The sequence below is a fragment of the Pygoscelis adeliae genome, unplaced genomic scaffold (assembly GCF_000699105.1).
Source record: "Pygoscelis adeliae isolate BGI_AS28 unplaced genomic scaffold, ASM69910v1 Scaffold82, whole genome shotgun sequence".
Classification (NCBI taxonomy): Eukaryota; Metazoa; Chordata; class Aves; order Sphenisciformes; family Spheniscidae; genus Pygoscelis; species Pygoscelis adeliae.
Window position 1 is genome coordinate 1,479,221 of NW_008824287.1, and position 12,995 is coordinate 1,492,215.

Here is a 12,995-nt window from a genome sequence, read left to right on the forward strand (position 1 = left end):
ATGAACTGAAATTCCTCAGTCTAGTGGAAACTTCAAAGGGGTTCAAACAAGAGTGTCTCTCTGTTGGTGTATTGCTGGCTAATGCCCTCTGGCAGCAGTGTCCTAGGTGGAGATCAGTGACGGAGGAGCTGAAGTTGAGAGTTTGCTGCATGAATGAGAAATGGTAGACTAAGCCAGTGATGTTTTGTGTTTACTTCTTTTCAAGAATATGATTTCTTAAGCTATCTTGTATAACTGGTTCTCAGCAATGAACAAATGATATAATAATATTCTGGAATAATATCTCTAACTGTGAAAGACCAAGCACTAAGTGCTAAAATCACTCCTGATAAATTGTTGTGATAAAATTTAGATGGCTGCATTCAGAAAATCTGTAAGCCCTCCATGTCTTCTGGTGCAGTTCTGGTAAATTATTTGTATGTGCAAAGCAATAATAAACTTTTTTTTTAAATGTCTGTACAGGGGTATACAGTTCATTTATCCAGACAGTAATGAATGATACGTATTATGAACTTCATTGTAACAGCATCCAAGGTTATCTGGTTAGTGAACAATATGCCTTGACACTCCTTCCACATCTGAAGAACTTAGCAAGTTGTCTAGAGAATTTTGTTGCTGGTAATCAGTGCTAGATGGAAAGTTTCCTGAGGGTGCTAAGTCTAACTTCCTTTCTAGGTAACAGTTAGAAAAAAAACGTGCACCTGTATTTCCTGTCCTAATGCATACTGGTTTCAGTGGAGCCTGCCGGGCTGGCTGATTGGTGCTGTCTTCCATTTTGCTAGTGAAAAAAGCTGGGGGGCAGGGGGAGAAGAGAGGAAGGAAGGCAAACCTGAAAATAAGGGATACCAGATGGTCTCACAGAGTTAGGTAACTTTAATCTTGAAAATACCCATTCATAAACTGGTTTTAATGAATATTGTAATTCTTTGCCTGCTTAAAATAGATTTTTAAGTCCAATTGGTTATAAATATGTGTTAGACATGGCTAGTGGAAATGGGAAGTGTATGCTGATGTTCGAGTTCTCTATGTTACTATCTTTCTATTATGAAAATTAGAGACAGTTTCTAGACTCAGTGTTATTGAGTTGGCAATCGGTAAAGATCTGTTCCTAGCCATTTTGGCCAGAAGGTTTTTCAAGAGGAGTTTTGAAAAGAACAGGATATGTTTATAATCATATTTGGCAGAGTATTGCTTGCTGTTTTACATGGATTTCTGCAAGAAATATCTTAAGTTGGATCAAGATGCTATACAAAGTTCCTCCCTGTCTGCCCGTGTCCCTGTTCATCACTTAAAGGAAAGAAGCTTGGTTTAATGAACGCTTCTGCAGACCCTGGTAACGGTCGTAGTCAAACTGGTTGCAGAATGTAAGGTCAAGAAACTAAAAATAACACCGCTTGCTTGTGACAGACTTGTCTTCCAATCTTTGTGCTTGTCCTTGTTATTGCCTCCCCATAGACACACAAAGAGAAACATATTTATATTTTGAAGAGGTAATGGTCTGTGGAATAGACTAAAGCCAATCAGCTGTGACTTTTCTATGAGCTAATGAAACAGTTCCTAAGAGACTAAAGAATTACAAAATGAGCCGGTTTTTAGGGATGTCATGGCTGGGTTAGAATAAAACCTCTCCAGGGGAAGAAGCTGAAGAATCGCTATTCTTTGACTCTAAAAGGCAAAGCAAGCTTCAATCTTGATTTAGACTGCAAGAAAAATTTGCCCTGACATTGTGAAGGTCTCAGAAGTGAAGATGTGTCTTGCTTCCTGAAGGTAGGATGTGTTTTTGTAGAAGATGCTATCTATCTTGTTGTTCTGCCAGCCTCCTGGGGGGGCAGCCGCAGCAGCGACCTGTCCCAGCAGAGCTAGAGTCGATGTGTAGCTTCTTGCTGGGTAAAACTGCACTGGACTTCAACCAAAAAAAACCCCAACCCAAACCATGCCCAATACTGAACAAAAACCCCCAAATCTACCAAAAAATCACTCTAGCAGCCCTAGCATAAGCATTCATCGTTCTTAGTTGAGTCTTCTGTTTAGTTTGTAACTTTTAGCAAGTCACTGAACTGGTCTGTGCATTAGTTTCCTCACTGTAAAATGAGGAGTAAAGGAGTGATAAACTTTATCTTTAGTGCAGGCATGCTTAGTAATTTAATTCCTGTTTGTAAAGTGTTCCATGATAATTTGATTTTAATAAAGTAATATTGCTCTATTATAAAATGAACCTCTGCAGGAATTTACAACAAACCTGCTGCTGTAGAGAGGGAGCTTTATCAGAAGATCTGTTTAAGGCAGTAGATAAGTCTCCGAAAATCTGTTTTGGAATCTGATAGTTCAGTGTTTATTTGGCAGCCCGTGTTCCAGATGCTTGATTATTAGGAATGAAGAGGCCATAGAGATGGTAATAAGAAATCTTGCCTAATCAGGATGATGAATCTTCGTTATGCTGGGAGATTGTGCATTCTTTCAGGCAAGCCAACCCAAACAAGCAATACCGCCCTCCCCAAAATCTAGGACCACCATGTGTTTAGGAAGCTCTTCTGTTTCCCGTATGTACCACTGGATCATTTCTGTGATCAGCAGCTGTTGCTGGCCGTACATCTGGACTTCGGTTTCAGAACCTCAGAAAATAAACTAGTTTTATGTTTTGAAGAGATAATGATCTGTGGAACGGACTAACGCAAATCAACAGTGACTTTCCTATGAACTAATGAAACAATTTCCAAGAGACCAAACAGTTATAGAGAGTGGTTGTTTTATTTACCAGTCCTCCATAGGAATCTGTCGGCTGCTCTGTTTCTCATCAGTGAAGAAGAAAGTCAAAATGCTGGTGGCATAAAAGCTGCTGGGCCATGATACACGTGCAGTGACACAGACAAACAGCAGATGCGTGCAGCAACTGGAGGAGGAGATAAAAGAACCGTCCTTTCAATTGCAGTTGCGTCAGCCAAATCACAACCAGCTGGTTTATTGCATCGGGCATTTCTGCTGATCCACCAGAATGCTTACGCATGCTCTCTGCTTCGCACACGCATACCATTGTATCAAAGGCTGGGCTGACTTTTGAGCGTTCTCATCCTGCCTCTGTTTTTAGCCACTGGTTTAGTTTAGGGATGATGTAGACCTGAGGTGCCTGGGGGAGGACTGAAACTGTGGGAGGGATGAGAAAACTGTGACTCAGGAAATTCAGTTTCTCCCTTAGCCCAGCATGCAGCGATGAATGTGCAGACTATTATCCCTGCAATACTGAAACCTGTTTCCCTTGATCGTATTTTTTGGACACTGGAGAGGCCTCTGTGTTTTCTCGTCTGCTTTTTCTCCACTCGGAGCAATTTGTATTTCTAGAGGCATAGTTCAGAAGCAGTCCCTGTATGTACTTCACTGAACTCCAAGGCCAAATGCCCGTGCAGGGGCAACCTCATCTTCAGTCAAAGACAAATCTCAGCTGGCTGACAATGCCGAGTTTTCTAGAGCTTGGGATTGTAGCTAGCCCACATGCCATTAGAGTTTGGGCTGCTAAGTGAGGTCCTAGAAGCATCAAGGAAATGCCTGGTTTATGACTAATAAAATTTAATGGAGCCGTGTGAATATCCAGTGGTAAGCAAAAAATCATTCAGTGCTAGTTTGGACAAAAGCAAGGAATCTGATGTTTTGCAGCCGTGATTAAAACCATTAAATTTACCAGATACTGGCAATTTCTAATCTTTGTCATGGCATAACTGCTTTTTTAAAAAAAAAAAGAAAAAAAAAAAGTCAGACTAGAGTATAACCCAGAAATGTATCTATAACATAGCTATATATACTTGAGCAGTAGTTCTGTAGAAGCTGTAAGGTTTCCCTATATTCCTCACCACTATCACTCTGTATGGCTGTCCTGATGATTTGTATACAAGCTCTAGCCAGAAGGAAGTGGAGCAATATTTATCTGACTTTATTTATTCCCATAAGATGCATCTTGGTAGTGAGGGATACAAATCTCTTATGATGTCGTGTGCAAACGTTGCAGAATTGTGTGAGGCTGGGTGCTCTTGCCCTTTCTGTTTCAGAACTGCGGGAGACTTATCTAAGAGATCAAAGTGCATCAGATTCCATTATTTCAGTATCTATGGGACAGTATAACGCATGACTACGCTGGGATGATGCCTGTGTCTGACTTTTATTCATCATCATAATTAAACCCAGATACAGAGTTTTTGTGCACTGAACATTAATCAGAGCATTTTATTAACACGGTTGTCGAAATCTGTGCTTCAGACATAGTATAATTTTGCAGTGTAGATTAAGACCAGTATTTATTTTGCCTGAATAAATTAATTTTATTTAAAGTTCAGAAAGAGAAGTGATTGCTCTCAGGTTTTGAGCTAACAGGTGCAAGCATAGCTCGACTGCAGACATACCAAACTGCTAAACTGGTTTGGTCTGTACTGTTGCTTAACAGAAAGCAGTTAACTGCTGTATTCAGTGGAAACTCTATAAAAGGCTCAGATAGGCAAACTAATGCTCTAAATTCAGATTTAGTTAAGACACTGAAATTAATATTTTAACACCTGTAGACTTTATTTCATGCTCTATGATAGTACTTGCTTAATTGCCATTGCCAGTTTCTGATGTTTTGGGATTTCTCTTGGTTCTTTTCTGTTTAGGTATTCAGATTTGTATTGCAGTTGCATCCATATATCTTCAATTTAGCTTATGAAATATGACTAAGTCATTGTTTTAGTGTTTGCTTCACAGAGTTCTGTAATGTTATATCTATATATTTGGAGACCTTGTCCTGTGGAGAGTGGCATCCTTGAAAGTATATTGCCCTTCTTGGAAGGAAACAATATCACTTTTAAAATCCAAGCAAAAATACTTACTTGAAGTTGACTGTTAATTCTTTTCTAGGTTAGTGCTTTTTCACCTCTTAGTTCCTGGGTCTCTGAACCTCTATGGGCTGTTTTTACAGTGCTCACAAGAGCTAATAAAATCCCATCTGTAGTCACTAAACTGAGAATACAGGTCCACACCTCTGCTTGACAATTTTTAGGGATCTGCAAATCGGAAACGAGTAAGAAGCACTGCATAGGTAGTGTTACTCTAAGGTCTGTCCTGAGCCAAGAAGACTCCTCTGCCTGCCCTGATAGGGGCATGCCTCTTTAGCTAATGGCATCCATGTGATGCTGCAGTGGCTGTGATGGCCAGGTACGCTCCAGCAGCTGGATTGAGTTAGATGATGGCCATTGGCCCAAACCTGACTGAGCTGCTCAGTTGTTCTCCCACCCTGTCCTTGATTGGAAGTGGTAGTGTGGTACTTAAATTCATCAGAGTGGATTCATACGGTAAGTTGCTTGGAGCTCTGCTGGGTTGTATATAATCCTTCCAGCCAGTCATCTATAAGAACCAGAAATGAGGTGCAAGGAGGGATTTTACATTACGTTTGAATTTAGACAAACTCTCTGGAATTTCTAAGAATTGAAGTTGTATTTATTTTACTGTGTGGCTAAACTACTGAAAGTAAATTTACCGAAGAATGCCCATTCCTTTTGTAAATATAGTGGGTTTCTTGATTTACAGTAGATGGAGTCAGGTATTCAGAGACACAATGTTTAATAACTAATCAGTTTTATTTTTAAAAATCCTTTACGAAAGAAAAAATACTACCCACACAAAATTTCATGCTCCAGGTAATCTTTGTTTTCCTTTATAAACTGTATCCTTGTTCAATGAGTAACCTGTTTTTTCTTACCTCCCAGAAGAAGCAAGATGACCTAGATCTAGAGCTTCCTGGGGAAAAGTTCACTTCACCCTATATATAGCTTCTCCTGAAGTGTCTTTATGTAGCTGTCACCTACTCTGAGCTGATAAACTGAGGAGAAAAGAGCTATAGTTTTGGGCTGAAGTAGAAAAGGAGGGTGTTTTATCCTTCCTCTCTTTTTTTGGGTCTAATAAATACATCTTATGCACATGCCACTAGTTGGATTCCAGCGTGGTGAAGGCCAGACTCCCAGCTGCCACACACAGAACTTCATGTCTCTGTGTCTCTTCAGTGTGCTGCGGCTGAATAATGACCAATTACCTCTTGGTTAACGAGTGAATTAGATCATGCCTTTGTGCTGGCAGGAGTTTCTACAGTGGACTCTGAACGTGATATCCTGGGGTCAATGTGTTCTTCGCTCTGGTCGGATCACACAGATGGAGATTCCTCCAAGCAGCGCTGCTGGCGTGGCAGTATTTTAATCGAAAGCAAAAACTGGGAAAATGGTAGTAACAACTACGTAACAGATGCTACCAAACAGGCTGTTGGTGTTGAGGGAGCAGACAAATGTTTCCACCTCAGGGTAGCGAGTCAAACAGTGAAGAGTACTGTAGGCTGGGGGAAATTTGTCCATCCCTTTGTCAGCATAAGGCATTTTTTTAAATGTAGGGAAGTTTATCTGAGTCAGTGCGTCAGCAGCTTGAGCTATTTGGGCTTCTGCAGCCTTTCTGGGGAGAGAGGAGTGCTTTCTGTGTCCCTAAAGAAAGTGCTGCCATCTAACGACACCACGTACTCCTCTCCTGGGGCCTTAACCACACCAGGGACGAGTGCCAGTGGAAAGCATTGGTGCCCCTGTGTTGGGGTGTGTACACCTCTGGCATGTGAGGAAACTGGCATCAGCATTTGTTTAACTTGATTTGAGGCAGGATTCTGCTCCAGCACTTACAAATAATGGCTTTGACAGACACTGCTCAGGAGTGAACTCAGCCAAGGCCAAAGGAGAGGCTTGGGGGCTATTTCTGTGTTCAGAGTACCATGAGCTGAAACCAGGTGAAAATTTTGTGTGCCTCATGATCCGTGTCGTGTGCATTCATGTTTCTGGCGCAAGGAGGTCTGATATAACCATCTGCTGCTGCCAAAAGCGATTGCCTCGCTTTTCCCACTTGCAGCCGTGTGCTCTGCAGTCTCTTCATGGTGGCTCTGGTGCTTATCTGATCCCTCAGTGAGTCAGCTCATACCCTTCAAGTGTTTGAAATGGGTTCTCTTGCTCTTGTTTTCCTCCCGTCAGCTTAGTGAACCAAACTGACTTCTGGTGGAGATTGGCTTTATCTGCACTCTTTGCCATCTATATATTGCATTTTACTTTGTGACATTTCTGGAAAGGTCTAGAGGTGTCAGGTATTAGATGTGTGCTGTTACCACCAAGTATTACAGGAGTTCTGGCTTCTCCATGTTGCAATTAAGGATATACTGGGACTTAACTGCATACCAGAGCATGCACAGAATGAATATCTGATACTGGTTTGGGCAGGGAGTGTATGTGGCAATGGTCTGTACGTGAAGTGCAGTCTAAAGGTGCCATTTCTAACAGTGGGGTGGTGATTTCAGTTGGAGGGATTTTGCTGCTTCAGGACAAATCTCTGATGTAGTCAAAGCCTTAGTTCTGTTTTTCTTAAATGTGATCTTTCTGGTTTAAAAAAACCAAACCAACAAAACATAATAAATAATATAAATCTGTCTACCACAACCGCCATTAAAGATGCTTGGATGCTTTTCCTCACTATTTTATTTTTTAAAGATGCTTCATTAACGTTATCTAGCAGTTCATAAGTATATTTGGTAAGTACAGGAATGGGTGAAGACTTTCACAGCCTGTTCATGTTGCGCAGCGGACTGTGATATCCCTTGGGACACAACTGACTACAGTAACATCATTCATCTGCATTGTGGGGTACTGCTCTGCCTCTTTCCTCACACAAGCCTTCCAGTTATGACTCTGTGGATGGTTTCCAAAGTCTGAACATAACTTGGCAAGCTTTGTCACTGCTGTTAGGAGTTTGATTACCTTTGTGCATATGTATGTGAGGACTGCCAGTGTATGTGGCTTTTAATAAAACAACCTCCCTGTTGTCTAAAACATTTAGAATTAAGAAATTATATAAGTATGCAAGAGCAGAAGCTAAGCTGGCCACCTCAATTTGGCTTTCCTGTTTTATATGTTGTGACTCCTTATTCTAGTTTGGTGTCTGTCAAGAGAGGCTACTAGTTTCCTATTGGAGCCAGCCTTACTTAAAGCAAATTAAGGGACAAAATGCTGTTTCAAGAACTAAACCTGAGAAGCAAATCTTGCTGCTTTTTCACGCATCCACTTACGCAGTGTTACCCACTCTTGTCATTTCTGTGGTATGCCATGCTCTTGCATAGCTCGAACCCTCTTGCTCAATACCTTTCTGTTTAGTTTTCTGAATTCAGAACCAGTAACACTGAACACGAGCAGTAAACACAATCTTTACAGTTTTTTGGATCTAATGAGCTAAGTTGCACTTGGGCTTTTTTTGTAGGTCTCTAAGCCAAAAAGCCGCAGGAGATGGGGCTGCCATGGCAGTGAGGGACCCCTTTCCTTGTCCGTCACTGGTAAGCAAACAGCCCAGCACATTGTCGGGGCTGTGGGGCACTGCAAAGCTGTAGAAATAGTTTTCTGAATGAGACCGCTTGCTGCCCCTAATGTTTCCTTGGTTTATTTCACAAAATATGCTGGCCAGGTTTCAGTTTGAATACAGTAATGCATTTCAGCTGGACGGAATATAACTATTTAAATTAGACCAATAGCTATTGCCCTTTCTCCCTTAAAAAAACTTAAGAAACACATCAAACTGAAGTAAGATACATTTTTTTTCAGAATCCTTGATGCAGAATGGTTAGCGTGTTCCAGCAATAAAGTGTCTGTATATCAACATAGGGTGCAGTAATCCCACGTATACGTGTTCACTGATGATCTTACATTTTGCTTGCCACAAGCCAAATCTTTGTCAGTGGTGCAGCTGCCCGGGGCTACTCAAGCAACACAAGTGGGTTGGTAAAACTTCCAGCTAGCATACTGTCAGCAGGATAAGCTTTATAAATGTCTCTTCTGAGGCCTGCCTTCGCTCCTGCTTCTACTTGTGGGGCGTGCTGCAGGAAACCGGGTTTGGCCAAGAACCCCTGTGCTTCCGCAGTAGGTGTTTTCCACCAGTGGGCTATCGAAAACCCGGCAGAGATCAAACCAGCATTGTTAATGCAAAGTGATTTTTGTCAAAAAATTTCTTTTCTCATTTTTAAAGCTTTTATTTTGTTAGTGTCTTAAACTTCCAGGTGGATCCACTCATGACAGTGTTTGCAGACATTTATAATAGCTTCAGCAAAACGAGGCTCAGATTTAATGAAGCATTATTGTCTGTATTTTATTTAAATTAGCTTTGAGTTAAATACGGCAAGCATTATTGCTAGTTGTTACACTGCATCATAGGTTATATTAATTTGGATAACGGCCCTGTTTGGTACAGTGTTGGAAACTGCGTGTTAATAAGTGTGTGAATTGGTCTGTTTTCTGGTGTCTGTGAACAAGGGGATGTATGGGTAGTTACGCATATGCTCAGTGAAGTTATTTTCTGCAGATAATGTATGATTTTTACAAGATGCTGGTTAAGCTTTGCCCTTACTACTCCTACAGGGAGCCTCTTTTGATCAATCGAGAAGTAAGACTCTAAAAGCTATTTCACAATTCTAGATTATTTATGGCAAACTTGCACCTATTATTCTTGTACCAAACAGATCTTTAGTTGTTTTTGTGATGTTTACTCTCCTGATTTATTTAGAGATCAGTCCTATATCCCTTTCAGCCTTTGTTTTTCTAGGCTAATGCTTCTATTTTTATTTTGTTTGTTAGTGGATGTGGTATTCAAGCAACTTGGTTTTCCTGAAAAACAAAATCTGTCTTGTCCATAGTCAGTGAAACTAAAAAATAAAAATAAATTAAAAAAATTTATTGCAGTGAATTTTGTCATGGTGACTGATAATGGAAGTCATAGACAATATTTGCTTTAAATCTGCAGAACATGCAGCTCAGAAGTCCAAGGGGCAAGCACCTTTTCATGCGCTGCTAGCCATTATCCCCTCTCACTGGAGTAAACAATTCCATAACATGCTGAAGACCTCACCAGGAACGCAGCGGTACGTGAAGTGATACAAAAAAATCAGGAGCAGGCCCGTAAGTTACTTCAAGGCTAATTTCTGTACAAAGCTTCAGCGGAGCAAAGAAATTTTCTTTAACCTGATCTGCCAGTCTGAAACTGCTCCACAGGGTACTTGCTTTATGGCTTTCAACAGATTTCATTTGAGGAACGTCAGGCTCATTTTTGCTGAAGTTCATGGAGAAAGCCATGCCCAGCCCTTTTCTGCCCCTAAGGAAGCATCTGGAGCTGCCTATCTCCCAAAACGATTGGTTTATTTCTGCTTCTAGTGTCTGATCCAAAACAACAAATGAAAGAACAAAAAATTGTTTGCTGCAGTGATTTCTAACTTACGTCTTTACTGCAGCGGAGATGTTGCTATAGGAAAGGAGGTATCCCAAATAAAGACAGGAATTTGGACTCATCTCGTTGCCTATTTGGTTCAGAGATTACTCAGCAAATCTCTTAGTGCCCTCAGGGAAGCAAGCACCTTCACTGACTTCACTTATCCTCAGTGGTGCATAAGGAGACAAAGTGAGTTTAGTCCTGTAAGTCCCGGGACTTGGAGGAGCAGCACTAAACGCTATCCACTTCCCAGGCTACTCTCTGGTGCACCCGCTGCCTCAGAGATACATTTGAGAGGTGTCCTTCTGGGGGACTGTATGGTGAGCTAAAAAGTCTAGAAAGATAACTAAAATATATCTGTAGTAATTGAGCGATGATATTTCTGCTTATGGAGTTAAAATCTGAGCAAGAAGCTTCCCATCTTCTTTTTCTCTTGTCTTCAAGCCTATCTAGCTATTACAGTTATCTCTGTAGTTACACCCTAATGCCTCCCAAAGTAACAAGGTGTATTTTAGACTAAATGCCATAAATTAAACCTAAAAAAACTCCCAGGGTTTTCTTAATAGCTGTTTTGCTGTGGCTGTGCGTATTTTCTTGACTCGATAACATACCGAATACCTCCAGCTTTACTGTCTCAAAGCTTTCCACCTGTAGCTCAGTGTTACTCCATTTACGGTGTTTTATTGGGACTGCGGTTTGCCTGTGTTTGTATAAACTGGCAAAACTTATTTTAGTGATAGTGTGGGTTGTAGTGGGACATAGTTATTCCACCCTAAACATTAAGGCAGGAGAATAAAGTTAGTAAAAGTATTTCTTCATATCTTCATAAAGCCTGAAGTTTCAGTAACATGATGTTAATGCCATTAGGCTTTCATTCCTGCCTCTGAGGGGCATCAAAAGTAGCACGTACCTCACCTATGGTAGAGTTATGCTTTGGTGCAGGGCCTGAGCAGTTCCCTTCTACCCATGTGTCTAAATTGTAGTATTTGAAAGTCACAGGTAACGTTCTTGGGAAATTAGTGCTTTTAAATTTGCGCAGGTAACCTTTGTATTTCCGTGTGATCTTCTCAACTCCAGTCCTAAAACTGCATCATCTATTGTATTAGGTGTTCAGGGTTTCTGGTGTGCTTCACACAACATGAAAGATTCCTCATTGCATATGGAGGAGCTAAGGCTGGAGATCTCCAGGCTTCGCAGCCGCTCTCATACGGGTGCGTCAGGGTGAAATGGGCCTTTGTCTTCCAACCAGTCAGTCCATATTCAGAAAAATGACCTCTCTGTGTTCACGTCCCTCCTCTCAAACAGTTTTCTGTTCTTCTGAGATTTCGTAGCAGCCTAAGCCTTAATTCCGGCAAGTACTTAAGTAGGCGCTCAAGTGCGGTGTCCCTGGTAGTCTGGTGGTGACGAGGTGGCAGTTGGTGGGCCCGCTCCTCCCCGGCTCTGTCGCTGTGGTGGCTGCATGGGTATGTGCTGAAACAAACCACCCCGTCCCTGACGTTGAAGTGGAAAAACCCTCATGGCTCCATTAAAAACCCTTAGTAAGTCTGCTATTGGGGTAGTAGCGGGGACATTTGTAGTGCATGTGAGTAGCTAGACTTTATTGTCTGATACTTGCAATCAGCAGGACAAATCCCTTGTGGAAAACAAGTTTTCCTTCACAAAGCCGGTTTCGGTGTAAACAAAGCTCTTGCCACCTTCCACGAGAGCAGGGGTAAGCAGGGGAATGGCCTGACTAAATAGAGGCTTTCCTTCATCCCGTTGGGGCTGAACAAGGTGAGATGGGGGCTGCAGAGGCTGGGCCAGGCTCCATGCTCCCCTTCTCCCCTCCTCGCCCTTGCAGAGCTCTGGACCTGCTTCAGTTCCCCCTTCAAACCATCTAGTCTGAAAGCACCTGTGCTGAAATGAACACAAGTATTTTTGGTGTAAAACCAGCACAGGCAAGATCCAAAGAAAAAAAAAAAAAAATAATTGACTAAAAATATTGATTAGACACGTGGTTGCTTATACAGTTAGTGATGGTCGTCATACCTTACTCATCCGTGAAGCCGAATGTATGCCGCTCGCCCTGGTTGCACCAGCAACTGGCTGTATGTTTCATACATAGTGGTAAAATGAACGTGTTTTCTGGTGAGAGATTAAAGAAAAGACCAGATGCTCATTGAACTGTCTCTGTGCATTGAGAACTTTAAGTAGGAAAAACACATTCTGGAAATATTTTGCTTGTATAACTGACTCCTGAGAAGAGCTATTTATGATTTTTCTACCTGTTCTTGGCACAGGCCTTTTTTCTGTTACAAGAGGTTTGACAGTTGTATGAGATCACACTTGGATTCATGCCCTGCGAGCTAAAAATGCAGAGTCATTGCTTGTGAGGACAAGACTTCGCTGGAAAAAATAGAAACATTGCCCTTGTGTTCACTGCTAATACTGCATCAGAAAGTGGAGCTTCGTCAAGCTTTAGTGTGCCTTAATATTTGTACAGTCCTTTCTTGCTTTTTAGATAAAGCCCTGCTTTAAAAAAAAAAAACCAACAAACCAACAGATTTAGTAATAATTGTTTAATGCCTGAGACATTCCTTTAAGATTAATAAATGACTGGCTGAGGCGAACCCATAGCCTGAGTTGGTGCTTCTGGCTGTTTACTGCTGCTGCTCGTTAGCTCAGAGTTGAAATAATTAATGTTACTATCAAATGATGCTAAACAAATAGCTGAA

General features: G+C 41.4%; 1 protein-coding gene across 1 annotated transcript in view; it reads left to right on the forward strand.

Annotated features, from left to right (window-relative positions):
* The first annotated feature begins 5,206 nt into the window (after positions 1-5,206).
* The window catches only part of RNF11 (ring finger protein 11), a 22,671-nt gene continuing 14,882 nt past the window's right edge, over positions 5,207-12,995 (forward strand). The window contains exons 1-7 of the mRNA XM_009318725.1: positions 5,207-5,312; positions 6,094-6,311; positions 8,290-8,362; positions 9,820-9,937; positions 10,304-10,484; positions 11,321-11,492; positions 12,291-12,368. Of these exons, the coding sequence (XP_009317000.1) occupies positions 5,207-5,312; positions 6,094-6,311; positions 8,290-8,362; positions 9,820-9,937; positions 10,304-10,484; positions 11,321-11,492; positions 12,291-12,368 (946 nt within the window). The remainder of the gene's footprint in view (positions 5,313-6,093; positions 6,312-8,289; positions 8,363-9,819; positions 9,938-10,303; positions 10,485-11,320; positions 11,493-12,290; positions 12,369-12,995) is intronic.